This window comes from Bufo bufo, chromosome 1 (genome assembly GCF_905171765.1).
Source record: "Bufo bufo chromosome 1, aBufBuf1.1, whole genome shotgun sequence".
Lineage (NCBI taxonomy): Eukaryota > Metazoa > Chordata > Amphibia > Anura > Bufonidae > Bufo > Bufo bufo.
Window position 1 is genome coordinate 767,686,469 of NC_053389.1, and position 22,393 is coordinate 767,708,861.

Below are 22,393 nucleotides of genomic sequence, written 5' to 3' on the forward strand. Positions count from 1 at the left end.
ACAGAATGCATAGTAAAAATAACTCACCTTAATCCACTTGCTCGCGCAGCCCGGCTTCTCTTCTGTCTTCTTTTTTGCTGTGTGCAGGAAAAGGACCTGTGGTGACGTCACTCCGGTCATCACATGGTCCATCACATGATCCATCACCATGGTAAAAGATCCTGTGACTGACCATGTGATGACCGCAGTGACGTCACCACAGGTCCTTTTCCTGCACACAGCAAAGAAGGAGACAGAAGAGAAGCCGGGCTGTGCGAGCAAGTTGATTAAGGTGAGTTTAATTATTATTATTTTTTTAACCCCTCCAGCCCTGTTTTACTATGCATTCTGTATTCAGAATGCTATTATTTTCCCTTATAACCATGTTATAAGGGAAAATAATAATGATCGGGTCTCCATCCCGATCGTCTCCTAGCAACCGTGCGTGAAAATTGCACCGCATCCGCACTTGCTTGCGGATGCTTGCGATTTTCACGCAACCCCATTTATTTCTATGGGGCCTGCGTTGCGTTAAAGACGCACAAAGAGGAGCATGCTACGATTTTCACGCAACGCACAAGTGATGCGTGAAAATCACAGTTCGTGTGAACAGCCCCATAGAAATGAATGGGTCGGGATTCAGTGCGGGTGCAATGCGTTCAACTCACGCATCGCATCCGCGCGGAATACTCGCTCGTGTGAAAGGGGCCTAAGGCCTCTTTCACACGAGTGAGTTTTCTGCGCGGGTGCAATGCGTGACGTGAACGCATAGTACCCGCACTGAATCCTGACCCATTCATTTCAATGTGTCTGTGTACATGAGTGTTTTTTTTTAAGCATCAGTTCTGCGTTGGGTGAAAAATGCAGCATTTTCCATATTCTGCGTTTTTCACGCAGCCCTGGCTCCATAAAACGCATCGCATCCGGAAGCAAGTGCGGATACAATGCGTTTTTCACTGATGGCTGCTAAGAGATGTTGTTTGTAAACCTTCAGTTTTTTATCACTAGCGTGAAAAACGCATTGCACCCGCGCAGAAAAAACTGAACACAATCGCAGACAAAACTGACTGACCTTGCTTGCAAAATGGTGTGAGTTTCACTGAACGCATTCGGATCTAATCCGTATCGTTCTTGTGAAAGAGGCCTAAAAGGGGCAGTACTACTGTAAGTGGGGCACTAAGGGGGCAGCATTGTTGTAACGGGGGCTTTAAGGAAGCAGCACTACTGTGTGGGCGCACTAAGGAGGTATTCTATTAAGTGGGAACACCAAGGGGATATAAGTACTGTGTGGTGGAATTAGGGAGGCAAAACTACTGTGTGGGGGGCACTAAGGGTGCATTCTACTGTGTGAGACACTAAGGGGGCATAACTACTGTCTGGGGCACCCAGAAGGTATAACTACTGTGTGGGGGCATTAGGGAGGCATAAGGGAGGCATAACTACTATGTGGGGGAGTAAATACTGTATGGCGGCATTAGGGAGGCATAACTACTGTATGGAGGCACTAAGGGGGCATAACTACTGTGTGGGACACTAAGACGGTATAACTACTGTATGGGGCATTAGGGAGGCACTAAGGGTGCATTCTATTGTGTGGGGCACTAGTGGGGGCAGTAATTGCCATAACTACTGTGTGGGGGCATTAGGGAGGCATAACTACTGTATGGAGGCACTAAGGGGGCATAATTACTGTGTGGGGCGAATAGGAGAGAATAACGAATGTGTGGGCCACAAGGTTATGCTAAATCTTAGCCCTTTAGCGATCTGACATCCACTTCTAAGGAATATTAGCTGCCACCACTTGTCATATTAAGCGGACAAGACGTCTTAAACTGGGTAACTCCCAATTACCCCCTCCAACCCACTACTCTCTCCAACCTTCACAGGGTTACTGCACCAATATACAGAATGCTGCTTCTGAGGTTGTGAAATCGTTAGAAGGCTCTTATTAAGGCCTCATGCACATGACCGTTGTTCTGGTCCGCATCCGAGCCGCAGTTTTTGCGGATCGGATGCGGACCCATTCACTTCAATGGGGTCGCAAAAGATGCAGACAGCACTCTGTGTGCTGTCCGCATCCGTTGCTCCGTTCCGGAGCCCCGCAAAAAAAATATAACCTGTCCTATTCTTGTCCGTTTTGCAGAAATAATAGGCATTTCTACAATGGGCCGCCCATTTCGTAAATTGCGGAAGGCACACGGGCGGACCGCAAAAAAACTGAATGGTTGTGTGCATGAGGCCTAAAGTGAAGTTTGCCATTTTTTCATTGCTTCACTTACCCCAAAAAATTTAAGAAAATGTGATCAAAAAGTCACACACACTCCAAAATGGTATCAATAAAAACTACAGATTGTCCCGCAAAAAAATTGAGTCTCCACACAGCTCAGTAGACATAATTATAAAAAAAAGTTATGGGGATCAGAATATGGTGAAGTAAAAAAAAAAAAAAAGTTTACATTTATTTTTACTAGGGATGAGCGAATCGACTTCAGATGAAACATCCAAAGTCGATTTGCATAAAACTTTGTCCTGCAAAAAATAAGCCCTCATACTGCTATGTGAACGGAAAAATAAAAAGGTTATGGCTCAAGGAAGAGAGGGAAGAAAAAAGAAAATGCAAAAATCAAAAAACCTCCGGATTCTTACCCTGGGTTCAGACCTGAGCGTTCTGAAAGGAGCGCTCTGTATGCGCGATTGTACGGGCGTTTACAATCGCTCATACAGAGACAAGCGAACACACATTGTCGCGCGTTCCCGAAAGTCTATGTACGGGAACGCGCGACAAAACGCCCCAAAGTTGCTCAAGTACTTGTTTGAGCGTTGGGCGTTTTACAGCGCGATCGTACGCGCTGTAAAAACGCCCAGGTGAGAACCATTCCCATAGGGAAGCATTGGTTTCTCCTTGTTGAGCGTTTTACTGCGCGTAGGAACGCGCAGTAAAACGCTCAGGTGTGAACTTAGGGTTAAGGGTTAATTTTGGCAGTCGGACCTCACCGATCAGAGACTGATAGTATATAACATGTTTATTACCGTCATATTACGGGTAGCGTTGAGCGAACTTGTGTTTTAAGTTCGGCGTCTAAAGTTCGGGTTATCGAAGAATCGTGTTATGGATTCCGCGTGTTTCGTGTTAGCGGAATCCATAACGCGATTCTTCGATAACCCGAACTTTAGACGCCGAACTTAAAACACAAGTTCGCTCAACACTAATTACGGGACATAGTGCTCATTTTTGCGGTCGCCATTCTTCTTTAGACCAAAGATGATGGATGAAGGTTGGACGTAAAAATAAAAATGTTATGGCTCAAGGAAGATAGAGAAGAAAAATGAAAACGCAAAAAATGAAAACAAAAAACCAAAAAAACTCCGGTACCTTAAGGGTTAATTCTGGCAGTCGGACTCCACAGATACTACCAAAAGTGAGGGGTGGATTTGGGCGCACACCATAGACTCCACGGCCGATGGCTCTCCACATTCCCAGGATTCTCCTCCACATTTCCTATTGTGTTGCAAATGAGAAAGAAAGGGAAATAACAAAAAGTTCCTCCAAAGAGAAAAACAAAAAGCGCACCCAGTGTATGGCCCTGCAGATGTGCTGAGGGAGCCCCCGCTGGGCGCCCTTCCCCTGCCCAGGAGCTGTGTGGGCAGGAAGCCCTGTCTGAACAGCTGCACAATACACTTTACTTTGCAGGTTTCCCATCACTTTTTTTTTTTGTTCTACTAATTCCCCTTCAATTTAGGACTGAACCATTCAACGGTAGGGGGGAGGGGGCGAAGGCAAAACTGCCCTGAATTCTGCTAATCTGCTATTTCATCTCAGTGGGTGTTGAAGCCCCCCTCTGTTTTTAGTACATACCGCAGAGGGGGTGGATGTAGTGCAGCAATTTTATTTTTATCATGTGCACACTAGGCATGCGGTTTTGCATGCAGGCAGGTTTACTAAAGGAATGAAACCTGTTGAGTGGTTAGAATTGGCAAGAATAGGGCTTGAATAGTGCCACCGATAGAGGGTAAGGGGGGGTGGCACATGCACTGGTTATATTGGGTGATAGGCATGCATTGTGTGGGCTTTGACCCTCCCTGCTCTGTGCAGTAGTACAGTCTGCTAGGGGGAGGGAGAGCAGAGACATGCCAGACAGCTGATCCTCTGCTACACAGGCAGAACAGGGAGAAGGCATCCTCCCTGCAGGATCACAGAGGCTCACTCTCTCACAGGGCAGGATTTAGGGGACCTGGCATGAACCCCCAGCAGTGACCGCTGCTGCCAGGACAGGGGGCGCATTGCTTTTTTGCTGTGGTATCTGGACCTAAGCTGCCAGCTGCAGGATGGCATTCAGCCCCTGGCAGATGTTGTCACCAGTCCAGTGGGCAAAATGGACATGGTCAGCGGTGAGAGGTGGCGGAGGGGAGACAGGAGAGGATGAGGAGGAGCAGGATTCTGGGTGAGTAGTATGGAGAACCCCAACAGTTAAATGATGTCTCTGTGTGGTCGGAGATGGTTAATGCTGGTTTTTACATAGGACTGCAGAGTTATGCAGCCTGCAAAAAGAGTTAATGACAGATTCGGCACTGCTACATCTGTTTGTGCCGCATAGAGCATTGATTGGCACGGCAGCGGACGATAAAGATGTAAAATGATAAAGTATATACTACCCATGATTTACGTAGTAGCGCCATCATACTACGCTGCGCTGTACAGTTCTTCCTGTGTATGAATGGGTTAACCGTGGCCATTCCGGTTGTCGTTTTGGTTTCTATACATCTGTGTATACTGCTAGGTCATTTCAGCTTCCCTTAAATTTGCATGCGTGTCCATACCGTAATCGATGGGAATTAAAGGGGTTTGCTGATCTTAGGGGATGGACCCCCGTGACCATGTCTTATCCCAGGGTAGTGCTGTGGCACTACAGGGGGTATGAGATGGGACACATATTGGTTTTGTGGATGACCGTGGGCCCCCCTGACCTGGCAGCTGTACTGGACACTAGAAGGGAGGGGGCACCAGTTCAGGCCTTATTGTCAATTTTTATGTCCCCAAAATACCAATGGTCACGTGTCAACAGGTAGATGTGTGTATATCAGGTCATGCGATCATATCGTCCATGGCCACCGGTTCTGTATGTATGCCCATGACTACTGGATGTGACGCCATATGACCGACCTGCGCCCATGGTCATATAGTTCACATGGGTATTTTGCTGCGAGGCTCAAGGGTTCGGATTAATACATACCTTTTTATTGGTAGGTTGCTGAAGAGGCCGCCTCTTCTAGATTCTCAGAAACCCCTTTAAAGGGCCTGACCCATCTGGAGAACGCCTTGCCTAATGGGACATATGGTCTTCATAGGATCCTGTGCAGAGGACCTGCCATCATGAACTGGTCAACTCAATGTGACCATGTATTACATGGGAATGGGCGGCTTATACTACGACTGAGCTGCAATACCACAAGCAACCTGAGGACAGACGTGGTGCTGTTTCGGAAAAGCAGCCACGTAATAAGTAAAAATGGAGCCCCAGCTTTATAGGGCATCTTAAATATGATTGTCTGTAGCAGTTGACCCCTTTAATTTATGCTCAATAGTACATCGCTGTAGTGCTGCTGTAGTAATAGTAGGTAATAAAATGGGAAAGCATAGTTCATTATAAAGATGGCCACCAGATAGGCATGTGGACAATCATTTCTGTGTAGACACATTTCAAAAAAATGTCGACTCAAAACCACCATGACGGTGGGGTATTTTTCACGCTGTCTGAAGCTCTCCCCTGGCCGCATTAGATGCGCCACAGTTATTAAGGGGAAGCATGCCTCTTAATATTTTTGGCAAGATCTACAACAGGAAGGGAGATTATAATAGATAAATGATAGATAAATGTGACGGGCCTCTTACTCCGGGTCCTCACCGCCCGCTATGTTTAAAAGTGGTAAACAGTGAATAAAGGCCCCAAAAAGTTTCAAAAATTAGCAATTTTGTAAATGTCTACCATTGTTCTTATTCTTGTGTTGGGCAGGTTGTCATGTCCCCATATGTGTGCCACCATATTGCAATTTTCTAACCACATGGCTGTGGCTTATGGTAACAAAAAATGGCGCCATATAACAGATAAATATAGGGGTAAATTTATCAAAAGTGGCCCATAGCAACCAATCAGATTTGACCTTTCAGATGCGGACCCATTCCGCCGACATGTGAATGGACCCTAGGTCACATTGTATGTAATAGTATTGTGTACCCTCGTAAGTGCATATTCGTGAACACCACATACCAGGGCATACATTTCATACAGCCGCTATGGGGCCCTTGCCTGGTTGGCCCCATACCTTTGCTACTGGGTGGCATAACCCTGGGCAGAATTCCTGTTGTTGGCATACAAGGTGGAGGAAAGTGGAAAATAAACACCGGGTGGCAAGGCCTGGCGCCATTACAAGGGACCTAATTTGGATGGATCAGTAGGCACGCTGCCGATGCCCATTATTCTCCTCTGGTTGTCACCGTCACAGAGAATCTGCAGAAAGGCTGAGACACTCAAGAAAACAGGAAGGAAATGTGACTAACTGCTAACCGCTCCATTGTCAGAGCTGCAGTCATGTGGTAACGTGGGTCTTCAAAAGGCACTCACTGGGTTTTAAATAAAGTTAGTTGAATTGAAGACATTTTGGGGGGAGATTTATCAAACTGATGTAAAATAGAAATGGCTTAGTCGCCCATAGCAACCAATCAGATTCCACCTTTCATTTTTAACAGCTCTTTTGGAAAATGAAAGGTGGAATCTGACTGGTTGCTATGAGCAACTGAGCCAGTTCTACTTTACATCAGTTTTGTCATTTGAAGGATTGTGGATTGTGATCACACACAAAACTTTATTTATAAATTTCAAGAGTACAACTGCACATTCTAGGTTCATATATCAGGTTGAGTGCGGCGTGTGAATCCCAAGGACGTGCCCCTTGTATGGAGTGCGGCGTGTGAATCCCATGGACGTGCCCCTTGTATGGAGTGCGGCGTGTGAATCCCATGGACGTGCCCCTTGTATGGAGTGCGGCGTGTGAATCCCATGGACGTGCCCCTTGTATGGAGTGCGGCGTGTGAATCCCATGGACGTGCCCCTTGTATGGAGTGCGGCGTGTGAATCCCATGGACGTGCCCCTTGTATGGAGTGCGGCGTGTGAATCCCATGGACGTGCCCCTTGTATGGAGTGCGGCGTGTGAATCCCATGGACGTGCCCCTTGTATGGAGTGCGGCGTGTGAATCCCATGGACGTGCCCCTTGTATGGAGTGCGGCGTGTGAATCCCATGGACGTGCCCCTTGTATGGAGTGCGGCGTGTGAATCCCATGGACGTGCCCCTTGTATGGAGTGCGGCGTGTGAATCCCATGGACGTGCCCCTTGTATGGAGTGCGGCGTGTGAATCCCATGGACGTGCCCCTTGTATGGAGTGCGGCGTGTGAATCCCATGGACGTGCCCCTTTTGTGCGTCACTCTGCCCATCATTTTGAACTTAGGGTGATCCATATTTCCGTATCCAATGCAAGAATCTGCAGCACATATAGGGAAACTTTGTCTATTTCTCTGCTTGCTGCAAAATGTCTGTGTGTTGCCTTTAGCTGAATTGCTGCAATCGATACAGCAATAGTAACAATTTCAATCCAACATTGCTAGTTTTGTCACAATGTATCAGTCTTGTGTCCAAGCTGTTTCACTCACAGAGGATTGTGTAGACTGGATACATTGTAGCAACACCCCCCCCTCTTCCCTCCCCATTTATGAAATCCTGTGGATGAAAACCAGAACTCCTCCATTCACTGACAGCAAGCAGAGATCTTGACAATGGTGAGAAATTAGAGCAGTCTATTAGCGATTAAAAAAAATTTCTTTTCTTTTTCATCATAGTAATGGAGACCGGTGACACTTGTGCTTCCCTGTCAGTCTCCTCGGGGGTGTGGGGTCATTAGTTGGGTTGTCACCTGCTGACAACTGTGCGAGGTCAGGTCAGACAACAGCTGCAATGCCAGAGTTCAGAGGACGGCATCGGCCATGGATGGGCTCACATATCCTGCTAATCCACACATACCTCGGGGCATCCTCCATGATGTGCGTGGTGCAGACTTTGTTTTCTGCTTGTGTCCTTGGCACTGTTTATGGGGTTATTGTATTACTAGGACCATATGGTTGTCATGTAACTGCCAGGACCCGAGGGCAAAAAACAAAATTCTGTGCGGTTGTTTTTGACTCCAGGTGACTAGGCTAACATATAACCGCCATACCGCTCCCATGATACCCAGCTTTATCAGAAGCCCGAATGGCAAGTCTGCCTAGTTACACCGTGATCTATCCACCAACCTCTGTTGGGCAGATTTGTTTTACAGGACTCTAAGCGCTCATGCACACGAACGTATTTTCTTTCTGTGCCTGTTCCGTTTTTTTTTAAAATTCCGTTTCCGTATGTCTGTTCCCTCAAAACATAGAACATGTCCTATTATTGTCCGCATTACGGACAAGGATAGGACTGTTCTGTTAGGGGCCGGCTCTTCCGTTCTGCAAAATACAGAATGCACACGGACATCATACGTATTTTTTGCAGATCGCAAAATACATATGGTTGTGTGCATGAGGCCTAAGGCTGGGTTCACATGACGTTTTGTGCCTCCATTTGACGTGTACGTTAGAAAAAAAAAGATACAAAAACTCGGCACACCAAGTTCTTGTATCCTACACAGTCTGTTAGAAAAACGTATACCGTATATTATTTTTATTTTTTAATTTTTTTTACAACGGTAAAAAAAAGTACATATTTTTTATTTTATTTTTTTATTCAATGGAACGGATGCTACCTTATGGCATCAGTCTGAGGCATCTGTTTAACATATACGTTAAATGGATGGGAAAAACTTAATGTGAACCTCGCCTAAGAAAGGTGGGTTACAGCCCATTGGGGAACGATATTGGTGGCCATATTGGCTGTTTTTGCAGAAATATGTAAATCAACTTTAGAGGACATAGACAAGAACGGTCCTAAAAGGGTTTTCCTGGAGTTCAATATTGATGACCTATCCTCAGGATAGGTCATCAATATGTGATTGGTGGGAATCTGACTGCCAGAACCTCCCCCCCCTCCCCCGGCGATCAGTTGTTTGAAGAGGCCATGGTGCTTGGGTGAGCGCTTTATTGTCACGTTTATTGGTCGCGTGGCCTAGGAGCAGCTCAGTCTCATTGAAGTGAATAGGCCTGGGCTGCAATGCCAAGCGCGGCCACTATGCAACTTACGGCGCTGTGCTTGGTAAGCTGTGAGGAGGCCACAATGCTCACCGAAGCTGATCGATGGCGGTACCAAGAGTCAGACCCCCACCAATCAGATACTGAGACCTATTGGGAGGATAGGCCATCAATATTGAACTCCCGGAAAACTCCAATAAAGGGTAGTTATTATTGACAGCCTGTCCTCTGGATACGTCATCCATATCAGATTGGCAGGGGTCCAACACCCAGGACCCCGCCGATCAGCTGTCAGAAGATTCTGGCGCTCTGTGACGGCTGCGGCCTCTTCCTAGGCCATGTGATGTCATCTCACATCCGTTGCTTGGCCTAGTTGGGGCTGAGCTGCAATACCAACCACAGCCACTATCCAATGTGCGGCGCTGTGTGTGAAAAGCTGCCGGGCGCTGGCTGAGCTCACGTCAGCCTGGCAGCTCTCTGAAACGGCTGATCAGCAGGGGTACCGGGACTCGGACCCCCACCGATGTGATAATGATGACCTGTCCTGGGGATAGGTCATCGTTTCTTTGATAATCCCTTTAAGTTCCTTTATTAAATCTTTTAACATTGTCACATCTTAGTACTTACTGTGCCTGAGCGGCCATTAAGGATCCCACTTGAGTTGTCACCCACTTTCCTATGGTACTGAAGGAATTGGCAAAGAAATGCAGATGTATCATGCGTAAGTTGGCATGTTTGCTGTGCAGATAAGGCAGTATGCTTGACCGAGCTGAGTGTGTATGGGGGCGGTCAGTAGTAGTGTTTATGGGGGTCAATTACTGTATGTCGGTGTAGGTAGATATTCCGTTCTGCGCTCTGCAATCACTTTTATATGGCGCCGACATATTCCGTGGTGCTTTACAGACATTGTCATCACTTGCTGTCCCCCTATGGGGCTTGGAGTGCCCCCGAGGAAACCCACGTAGACACGGGGAGAACATACAAACTCCATGTAGAAGTTGTCCTTGGTCGGATTTGAACCTAGGACCCAACCACTGAGCCACCGTGCTGCCCATGAAAATCCAGCTTTCCCAGGAACAGATGTCACTTTAGCCTCTATCAGAACTTGAGCAGTTGAGGGAGGAGGACGCCTCCAGGACTTCTGTCTTAGATAAAGTTTACTCTTGGCTGTGAACTCTTAGCTGCTTTTGGGGACACAATTCTGATGTCTCATTAGGCAAAATCTGTTTGTCTCTTAAGGAACAATGCCAAGAATCTAACAGAACTGGTTTCCTGTCTTCTGCAGATCAGACTCGGAAGGAAACTTTGACACACCTGAAGCCGAAACTCCGATCCCGTCACCTGTCAAAGAACAAACTCAAGGTAACCGGCCGTCCGAACGTGAATCTGATGTGCAGCCTGTGACTGTGCGGAGTGTGAAGGTGTCTCCTGGGGTTGGGGATTCGCGCTCTCCTCTACACGTTTGGGTATTTGTATGTTCAGACAGAGGATTGTGCCTCCATGATGCTTCTGCGTTCAGCCTCGGAGCCGATAACCCCCAACTGTCCTAACTTCACGACAATTAAAAGGAGAAACTCACCTGTCCTGTCCACGGTCCTGTTGTTCCCCCACAACTGCCCAATTTCAGGCTGCTTCTGGTCCCCGCCAGACTGGAATTGGCATGGTCCTGTAACCACTGCGGCCACCACTGGTTTCAGTGGTAACATATACTAGAATGGCGTGGCACTAGGACGTCAATAGCAATGCTGTGACGTTGTAGAATGTGACCGCTAAGGCCATTGGACCAAGCCATTTAAGGTCCAGCAGTAACCAGAAGCAGCCAGGATCGGGGCAGCTGTGTGAGAACTGCAGGACCACGGACCGATGAGTTGATTTTTTTAATTGGCCAGGAGAGGTTATGACCATTGCGGTTGTCGGTTCCTAGGCTGCACTTTAAGGTGCTCGGCTAAGGTGCCCGTCCCTGCCAATATCAACAGAGCCAGCTGACCAAACATGTATTAGATCCTTCAGCAATGTTTATTCAGCAAATCTTAAGAGGGATGAGGCCGCGACGGTGACAAGCCTCCCTAGTGTCACAGGTGATGCTAGGGAGGCTAGTCCCCGCCGCGGCCTGCTATTGGCCCAGACGCTGTATGTTTTTATCCGCGCGACGGGGAGATGCAGCTTCCATGCCGGTATGAGAAGCGACGTGGGTGCCGGGCAGCGAGGTATGGGCACTTTTACACTAGCGTTTTTGTTTTCCGGTATTGAGTTCCGTCCTAGGGGCTCAATACCGGAAAAAAACGGATCAGTTTTATCCTAATGCATTCTGAATGGAGAGCAATCCGTTCAGGATGCATCAGTTCAGTCCCTCTTACGTTTTTTGGACGGAGAAAATACCGCAGCATGCCATCCAAAAATACTGCGGATCCGGCATTAATTTACATTGAAGTGTATTAGTGCCGGATCCGGCATTAAGTGTTCCGGCAAAACGGATCCGGTTTTCCGGTCTGCGCATGCGCAGACCTTTAAAAATGCAAAAAAAGAGTAATACCGGATCCGTTTTTCCACATGACACCGGAGAGACAAATCCGGAGAGACAAATCCGGATCCGTCTGACAAATGCCATCAGTTTGCGTCCGGATTGCCGGAATCCTCTGCCGCAAGTGTGAAAGTACCCTTAGTACAACCTCTGTGAGGGGCCCGGGGATACAGAACTTGGATAACCCCTGTAATTGAATCAGTGATACTTTCTGTATCAATTCCCTGCCAATTGTAAGATCTCTGATTGCTGTGGTTGAATGGGGGCTTGTCATCCAGAGGTTGAAAGGCTTGCAGCTTCTCAGTTTTACTGATTTAATGATATCATACCTTACAGAAGACACAGAGTTAATTGTTGAAATTTATTACCTAAGCATTCTTATGCCAAAATGTACTCTTCTTACTTGTGGATTGTATTCCTATATGTACGGCAACTCTCATCGTTTACTCGGTAAAGATAGACTTTTTAGATATTGTAACCAAACAGGCCTGGTCATTGACTCCACCGTCCCCCTCCGGCCCTGTCATCATCCTACCCTCCTGCCTTACACCCTGCCAGTCACCCAACATCAAGATCACCCCAACGATCACCAGGCAGGAGCCTCTAAAAATAGCCCAGGGCGTGCTGCGAGGGAATAAAGGGTGTGCTGTCCATTCACTGCACAGCACCAGGGAGCGTAGGTTTGAGGACAGCCACCATGAACCACCACAACTTCAACTCCCACCCTCCTCCCGGCTCTCCCCCTGTGGGTCCCTGCATGTACATTATAGCATATTTGCCAACTCTTCTGAAATGTTCAGAAAAAGGGGAGACCTTGCGGAGTCTCGGAAGACCTGGTAAGTCTCCTGATCGCGCCTGGAGGACCGATTTCTCCTGAAAAGCAGCCCCCCATGAGCTCTGACTGTATGTGGCACCGGGACGCTGTCCTTTGTGATGTAACTGGATGAGAAGGAGGAAACAAACTAACGATTGTGGCAACATGTAAATGCCATTGTATCGCCGATCACCACTCGTTTCGGCCAATTGTCGGCCTGTGCAAATGGACCCATTTCTCAGCTGTGAGAAGTGTTAGGCCTGTGCAGGTTTTCAGTATCTGGATGAATTAATTCACTGACAGCAAGGAGATGTGAACTGATCTACAAAGTATTGAGAAAGCAGTAGAACTTTTCACTGTACAATGGTTAAAGGGGTTGTCATTGTGCAATGAGTGCCTCCCCCCGGGGCCCTTTAAGAAGGAAAAAAGTACTTGTTTTCGGGATGCCAGTTGCAGTGAAGCAAAAAGGGCACAGGGCCCCTTTTTACTGATACTGTGGATGGTACCCAGGTGTAGGAATGCCAGAGTGGTGTAGGGTAGCCTACACTGTCCCTTGATGTCTTGTGCACGTGTCACAGTTCTCCTACCTGGATACGCTGGACCCCAGGCGTTGGCTCTGAAGCAATGAAAAGGGTTGTTAATGAAAGGGATGGAGAAATAAATTGAGTCCAGACCTTGTAATGATAACAACTTTACTTTGCATAAACGTTCCTCAAAACAGTCTCAAGCTTTATCTTGGTTCCCAGCAGGCGGTAGCATGCAAACTCTGGCAGGCAAACAAGTCTGCTACATCTGTTGCTCTCTGGCTTTGCTGTGCTGACAAGCTTAAATAGAATCTCTGCTTCTGCAGGATACTGCAACTTCTCTCTTGTAGTCTGACTCTAGGTTTGTCCAGGGAAAACTCCTCCTGGCTTCAGAGGCTCCAAGCTGTGGCCTCCACATCCAACAGAGCTAAAGGTGCTCTAGCTGGCTTAGATAGGGCTTGGCATAGGCACATCAGACGGTGACGTGCCCAGCCCTTTGCTTTCTTCCCCAAGCAGGGGGTAAGCTAGACTCACTCTAACTAACTCTACGTAAATGTAGCTCTGCCTTGTTTTCTGCCACCTTCTGGTTAACTAGGTAAATTACATGATAAATTAACAGTTACAAGAAATAGATATGCACAGTGTGACTGTCCTGCAATAAATACACAGAATGACATTAGGTTAACCATAGGAGACAGTAGCGGGTGCAGAAGTGGTAATGGCACTCTGGGTCAATACAATTGTCCAAGGCTTGTCTGAAATCACATTAATAATGGCCATCAATACTGCTACATTTTTATATGTTGCATGTGTCAAGCCGGACCTAATATGGGTTAATGCTCTGGCAGCATTAACCCCCCGATCCAAGGCCTCTGGTGTATGCGTGCACACAGAGCCGCCGCACTGTACTCATAGGCCTGTGAATTCACATTTTCATGCTCCATTCTCTGTATCGTGTAAGTGATCATCTCCTCTCCAGAATATAAAAGCCTTCACGCTTCCCGACAGCTTGTTTTTCTTGGTTTATGAATCAGTTATACAGCATGTGGGCGAATGACTCATAGGATCTGAGGAAACTAAAAATATTCACATTCTACACAATGACTCCAGTCCAAACCTTAAAAGGGTTGTCGGGGAATATATTATTTCCTGGACATCCTCTTTAATACTCACATTAACAGTATATACTATGTCATCTGATATTAAAGGGGTTGTGCTAAGTTTGCATATTATTCCCTATCCACAGGGGAATGGGGGTCTTGTTCCCCCGATCTAATGGTATAGCAAGCCAGGCATATGCCCTGGCGCTCCATTCATTCTCTATGGGACTACCAGAAGTAGCTGAATTCTGTACGGTCTCCAGCAGACCCATAGAGAATGAATAGATCGGCAGGACATGCGCCTGGTCTGCTACTCCATTAGGATGGGGGATAGGGACCCCCGTTCTCCTGTGTATAGGGGCTAACGGCTTTAATGCTTACTTTATATGTTCACATTACCTCTACCTTTTTATTTCCTTCTGTTATTCAATATAGCCTTTTTGTATATCTCCCCCTCCTATTACTCCATATAACCTCTCCTACATCTCCTCCTATTACTCCATATAACCTCTCCTATATCTCCTCCTATTACTCCATATACAGTGCCTCGCAAAAGTATTCGCCCCCCCTTGACTTTCTTTTTCGTATTTTGTTACATTACAGCCTTAAGTTCAATGTTTTGCTAATCTGAATTTTATGTGACGGATCAGAACACAATAGTCTAAAGCCTCATGCAGACGTCCGTGGAACGCGGTCTGTGAGATACCGGACTGGCATTGCAGTAGCGCACAGCGTCATTGGTTGCTATGATGCCGTGTGCTCCTGCAATGCCAGTCTGGTATCGTGCGAACTGTGTTCCACGGACGTCTGCATGAGGCTTTAGTTAGTGAAGTGAAATTAAAAAAATATATAAATAAAACTATCGTTTAGAAATAGAAAACAGAAAACTGGCCCGTGCGTATGTATTCACCCCCTTTGTTAGGAAGCCCATAAAAAGCTCTGGTGCAACCAATTACCTTCAGAAGTCACATAATTAGTGAAATGATGTTTACCTGTGTGCAATCTAAGTGTCACATGATCTGTCATTACATATACAGTTGCAAGAAAAAGTATGTGAACCCTTTGGAATAATATGGATTTCTGCACAAATTGGTCATAAAATGTGATCTGATCTTCATCTAAGTCACAACAATAGACAATCACAGTCTGCTTAAACTAATAACACACAAAGAATTAAATGTTACCATGTTTTTATTGAACACACCATGTAAACATTCACAGTGCAGGTGTAAAAAGTATGTGAACCCCTAGACTAATGACATCTCCAAGAGCTAATTGGAGTGAGGTGTCAGCCAACTGGAGTCCAATCAATGAGATGAGATTGGAGGTGTTGGTTACAGCTGCCCTATAAAAAACACACACCAGTTCTGGGTTTACTTTTCACAAGAAGCATTGCCTGATGTGAATGATGCCTCGCACAAAAGAGCTCTCAGAAGACCTACGATTAAGAATTGTTGATTTGCATAAAGCTGCAAAAGGGTTATAAAAGTATCTCCAAAAGCCTTGCTGTTCATCAGTCCACGGTAAGACAAATTGTCTATAAATGGAGACAGTTCAGCACTGCTGCTACTCTCCCTAGGAGTGGCCGTCCTGTAAAGATGACTGCAAGAGCACAGCACAGACTGCTCAATGAGGTGAAGAAGAATCCTAGAGTGTCAGCCAAAGACTTACAAAAGTCTCAGGCATATGCTAACATCCCTGTTAGCGAATCTACGATACGTAAAACACTAAACAAGAATGGATTTCATGGGAGGATACCACAGAGGAAGCCACTGCTGTCCCAAAAAAAAACATTTCTGCACATTTACAGTTTGCACAAGAGCACCTGGATGTTCCACAGCAGTACTGGCAAAATATTCTGTGGACAGATGAAACCAAAGTTGAGTTGTTTGGAAGAAACACACAACACTATGTGTGGAGATAAAGAGGCACAGCACACCAACATCAAAACCTCACCCCAACCGTGAAGTATGGTGGTGGGGGCATCATGGTTTGGGGCTGCTTTGCTGCGTCAGGGCCTGGACGGATTGCTATCATCGAAAGAAAAAGTGAATTCCCAAGTTTATCAAGACATTTTGCAGGAGAATGTAAGGCCATCTGTCCACCAGCTGAAGCTCAACAGAAGATGGGTGTTGCAACAGGACAACGACCCAAAGCATGGAAGTAAATCAACAACAGAATGGCTTAAACAGAAGAAAATACGCCTTCTGGAGTGGCCCAGTCAGAGTCCTGACCTCAACCCGATTGAGATGCTGTGGCATGACCTCAAGAAAACGATTCACACCAGACATCCCAAGAATATTGCTGAACTGAAACAGTTCTGTAAAGAGGAATGGTCAAGAATTACTCCTGACCGTTGTGCACGTCTGATCTGCAACTACAGGAAACGTTTGGTTAAAGTTATTGCTGCCAAAGGAGGTTCAATCAGTTATTAAACCCAAGGGTTCACATACTTTTTCCACCTGTACTGTGAATGTTTACATGGTGTGTTCAATAAAAACATGGTAACACTTAATTCTTTGTGTGTTATTAGTTTAAGCAGACTGTGATTGTCTATTGTTGTGACTTAGATGAAGATCAGATCACATTTTATGACCAATTTGTGCAGAAATCCATATTATTCCAAAGGGTTCACATACTTTTTCTTGCAACTGTACACACCTTTTTTTGAAAGGCCCCAGAGGCTGCAACACCTAAGCAAGAGGCATCACTAACCAAACACTGCCATGAAGACCAAGGAACTCTCCAAACAAGTAAGGGACTATGTTGTTGAGAAGTACAAGTCAGGGTTAGGTTTTAAAAAAATATCAAAATCTTTGATGAGCCCCAGGAGCACCATCAAATCTATCATAACCATATGGAAAGAACATGTGTACCACCCCAGAGTTGTGTTACTACACGCATCTACCCCGCTACTATCTCCTAAGTGCCTTTATACTGTCATCTGATGTAATTTACATTATGTCTTCCACAAATGTGCATATAAATCCATGTTAAATTCAATTGTTCCTGTAATTTGCCTGGTTACCAGTAGGTGGCAGCAACACATTGGCAAGTACAAGTCCCAGTTTAGTGTATCTAGGCTGGAATGGATTATTCCAGCTTAGCTCCCCCTCTGTGAGAGAAGTGGGCAGTTCCCACATCTTGCAGCATGGGTGGAGAAGGAAGTTAGTCAGAGTAGCCTTCAGTTCTGCTGGATGAGAAAAGCAGAAAACTATAGACAACCTCCAGAGTTCCAGGAAGAAAGCATCCCCTGAGAATCCATCTGTGAGATAAGTCCAGAGTCCTAGGAGAAGCCAATTCCTCAGCTAGTATGTCCCCATACAGCAGAAGTTACCAGATAACCCTGCCATAGTTACAGAGCCACCAAGCAGACATTTATCCTGCAAGCTCCACATTTAAAGCAGAAGTACTCATTCCTGCCAATCATTGCCAAAACCTGCTGGGACCAAGAGACCAAAGCTGTATACTGCTTGGATGAAAGTTATGTCAAGTAAAGCAACGTTTGAACTTCATCTAAAGGTCTGGACATCATTTCTTCTGCAAAATTCCTCTATTACTCCTACTATTACTACACTCAAATTTGTTGCAAGTGAGCCAGGAGTCCGGCTGTACCCAGGTAGGAGACACCTTGACACAACTACCACCAAGCTATAGAGACCTTATAGGCCATTACACCACTCTGGCATTCCTGATCTGTGACTTGAATTATAACGCCTTGGAAGGGTCCTGGGATAGCACCCTGAGCACGCTGCAATTGGTGTCGCAACAAATGCAGAACATTAACAATCCGTATCCTGGCCATTGCACATGGCACAACAGCAAACCTGCAAAGAGACGGCCGCCCACCAAAACACACGGACCAGGCAAGAGGGCGTTAATCAGAGAGGCAGCACAGAGAGCTAAGGTAACCCTGGAGGAGCTGCAGAGTTCCACAGCAGAGACTGGAGTATCTGTACATAGGACGACAATAAGCCGTACGCTCCATAGAGTTGGGCTTTATGGCAGAGTGGCCAGAAGAAAGCCATTACTTTCAGCTAAAAACAAAAAGGCACGTTGTGAGTTTGCGAAAAGGCATGTGGGAGACTCCCAAAATGTATGGAGGAAGGTGCTCTGGTCTGATGAGACTAAAATTGAACTTTTCAGCCATCAAAGAAAACGCTATGTCTGGCGCAAACCCAACACATCACATCACACAAAGAGCCCCATCCCCACAGTCAAACATGGTGGTGGCAGCATCATGCTGTGGGGATGGGACTGGGAAACTGGTCAGAGTGGAGGGAGAGATGGATGGTGCTAAATACTGGGATATCCTTGAGCAGAACCTGTACCACTCTGTGTGTGATCTGAGGTTAGGACGGAGGTTCACCTTCCAGAACAATGACCCCAACACACGGCTAAAGAAACACTTGGGTGGTTAAAGGGGAAACATGTAAATGTATTGGAACGGCCTAGTCAAAGCCCAGATCACAATCCAATAGAAAATCTGTGGTCAGACTTAAAGATTGCTGTTCACAAGCTCAACCCATCCAACTTGAAGGAGCTGGAGCAGTTTTGCAAGGAGGAATGGGCAAAAATCCCAGTGGTAAGATGTGGCAAGCTCATAGAGATTTATCCAAAGCGACTTGGAGCTGTGATTGCCGCAAAAGGTGGCGCTACAAAGTATTGACTTTAGGGGGTGAATAGTTATGCACATTGACGTTTTCTGCTATTTTGTCCTATTTGTTGTATGCTTCACAATAAAAAATAAAAATAAAAAACATCTTCAAAGATGTGGGCATGGGGGGGCGTGGCCAACTGCCGACATGAGCGCACGCATTTGAGAGCCGCTCCGTGCCCCATACTTAATCCTGAGTAATCCTGCCAAGCTGACTGCCTCAAGTACCGAGTGGCAAGTGCAGAGGAGACGGAGGAGGCCAAGGAATACAGACATGGGTCCTAGCAAGGCTCAAACGGCGGCAGACAAGCTGAAAGAGTATGCCAGGAACGAGGCCCAACATGGCGACCAGGCGCCCTCTACCCCGCGCGCCGCGGTGACTCGCGGTCAAGCTGCTGCGCAACTGCCACCCGAGGACTCTGCTGATCCTGAACCCACCTTGAAAGCGGTCTCGAATCAGCTCCTCCTGGCGATATCCGCCTGCCAGTCTTCCCTCACGGGCAAAATAGAGGAGGTGAGAGTGGACTTGGGCCTACTACGCCATGATGTCCAGCAGCTCCGGGAGCGGGCGCGCCAAACGGAAGATCGGGTATCCGCCTTGGAAGACCTCACCAGACCCATGAACGTCCGTCTGCAGGAGGTGGAGAGGTCGGTGGGCCTGTGGCAGCAGAAATGCGACGATTTAGAGAATCGCGCTCGGCGCAACAATGTAAGAATCCTGGGCATGCCGGAGAGGGCGGAAGGCCCGGACCCGGCCTCATTTCTGGAGCGCTGGTTTAGGGAGCAGTTCCCTGAGGCCCCATTTTCGGCCGCGTACGCAGTTGAGAGGGCCCACCGGGTACCGGCCAGACCCCCTCCCCCAGGAGCTCCGCCACGACCGCTGCTGGCCCGACTGCTCAACTGGAGGGACCGGGACCTCATACTCAGCCAGGCGAGGAACAAGAGAGTCATCAAACATGATGACGCAAGGGTATCACTCTTCCCGGACTTCTCCGCCATCCTACAAAAGAAAAGGGCTACTTTCGTCGCGGTGAAGCGACGCCTGCGGGACTTAAACATTCAATACTCTATGGCCTACCCTGCACGTCTCCGAGTGGTGGACGGAGATCGCTCGCATTTCTTCACCGATCCCAAGGAGGCGGACGACTGGATCCTACAGCGACCACGACCGCGCTGACAACGGCGATTCAGTAAGTTCTCACTGGCAGCCTGAGAGGCCTGCTGACATGTTGCGGCGCCATGCACGCCACCCGCTAGCCGCACCTTCGGCCGGCGCGTGAGGTACACTTGCGCTTTATTGTGGCCCGAACGGGTACAGACTCCTTTCCTTTTCCGTTTTTTCCTTTTATTTTTCTCCTCTTCCTCATTTAAAGTGCTTAGGCTGGGCAACATCACCCGGAAAGACTTTATCATCACAGTGACTCTTTCTCACTAGTCATTGCTGGCCCAGTTCAGCTTGGACATTTATCCTCCTGGAAGGCACATTTCGGCTACCTGCATAACCTAACACCTTACCACATGCAGGTCCCCGAATACACAGCCACGATATGCCACAGCACATATGACAAGATTCAGTATATGTTTAACTATGTTTGTAGTATAACAAAAAGTTCTCTGTTTCAGGCACGGACACACCTTTGCTATGCGGGAAGGGAGACTCGGGGTATGGGAGGGAGAGGGGGGGATAATGCCCGCCTGATGGGTATCACATTGCTCGATCGGATATATATGTCAATAAGCTGGTTATTATGGGGTCCCTGACGGTGATGTCCTGGAATGTGAGGGGCCTGGGGGCCCCGGATAAAAGGATATCCGTCTTTTCACAGATCAGGAGGCATGGCCCTCACATTCTGGGACTTCAGGAAACTCATCTGACCTCAGAGACGGGAAGGCGAGTGTTAAAACCATGGGTGCAGTGGTCTCTTCAGGCATACGGGACCTCTCATGCTAGAGGGGTTGCCCTCATGATACATAGGAGTGTGAAATGGGAGGTTAAACATTCTGTAGCTGACCCGGAGGGACAGTATGTTTGTGCTTTTGGATTTATTAATAACGTTGCACATGTTATTGTTAACTTATACAACCCCCCGCCTGCCAGCATGTCCCTCATTCAGACAGTGCTATGCTATGTGGCTCAATACCCCACAGCACGCTTGATATGCATGGGGGACTTTAACATGGTGATGCAGGAGGAGCGGGACAGGTTTCACTCGGACCGAGGGGAGGAAGCGGCAACTGCTTCTGACACCCCTCTGTCTCGATTGATCGCGGAGGTTGGATGGCTGGACATGTGGAGACTCCGACACCCCTCACTAAGAGAGTACTCTTGCTATACCCCCGCCAGGGGTGCCCTGTCTAGAATTGACTACATCTTGGGGAATGCTATGGTGTATAATGACTTAGAGGACATAGAACACGCACCCCAGGGCCCGTCAGATCATTCCCCGGTACTGGCCCACATCAGACTGCCGCGGTCGGGCACTGCGGGGGGAAAGATGCGAGTGCACCCCTTCTGGCTGTCCCTGCTGACTCCCTATGACAGAATTCCGGATCAACTGGAAATGTTCTATGAGGTACAAGGGGAACATACAGATGACTTATTGCTGTGGGAGACCATGAAGGCGTACCTTAGGGGGTGTCTTAAGTCCTCCATTTCGTACATAAAGAGGGAATCCAGGAGAAAGGAAGTTGAGTTGCACAACAGATGTAAGGATGCTGAAGGAGCTTTTAGACTGGACCCATCAGAAGTAGGAATGGATGGAAAAAGGCAGAACTTATATGATGCACATTAAAGAGAAAAGTGAGAGGAAGTTATTCTTCCAGAAACAGCAGGCCTTTGAGGCAGGAAATCAGGCGGGAAGGCTGCTGGCGCTAATTGTCAGGAATAACAGCGCGTCTCCCCCGGTTCTCCGACTCCAGGATCCCGCGGGGGACACGGTGGATTCAACTGAAGGTATACTGGAGTGCTTTAGGAACTTCTACCTAAACCTATATACATCAGCAGTAGGCTATGACAGTCAACAATTGGGAGATTATGTAGCGGAAGTGACTCACCCCCTGCTCAGCGTCGAGGCAAGGGATATGCTAGATGCTGACTTCACCCTTGAGGAGGTCCAGCTAGCGGTTAAGAACTTACCCTCCGGGAAAGCTCCAGGGCCTGATGGGATCCCAATAGAGGTGTACCGCAAGTATCTTGAGATTCTGGGCCCAGGGCTCCTGGATGTGTACAGGGCATCCCATGACTGCCACCGCCTGCCTGAGTCCTTCTATGATGCCACTATAGTGGTTCTTTTGAAGCCGGATAAAAATCCCTTAGAATGTGGCTCTTATAGACCCATATCATTGCTGAACTTAGATTACAAAATACTCACCCGTCTCCTGGCTACCAGGCTGAATAAGGTGATCACCACCATCATACATGGCGATCAGGCGGGATTCATTCCCGGCAGGACGACATCTGACAACGTAAGAAGGGCTCAGGCAGTGGCGCAAATAGGGGCTCTGGAAAAGAAACAGTGGGCGCTAGCTTCCCTAGACACAGCTAAAGCCTTTGACTCTGTGGAATGGCCTTTCCTGCTGCAGA

At 47.4% G+C, this 22,393-nt stretch overlaps 1 protein-coding gene across 1 annotated transcript in view; it reads left to right on the top strand.

Moving 5' to 3' along the window:
• Positions 1-3,831: 3,831 nt before the first annotated feature.
• The window catches only part of TACC1 (transforming acidic coiled-coil containing protein 1), a 58,274-nt gene continuing 39,712 nt past the window's right edge, over positions 3,832-22,393 (top strand). Inside the window, 2 exon segments of the mRNA XM_040415890.1 lie at positions 3,832-4,421; positions 10,480-10,556. Coding sequence (XP_040271824.1) covers positions 4,306-4,421; positions 10,480-10,556 — 193 coding nt within the window. The 5' untranslated portion in view covers positions 3,832-4,305.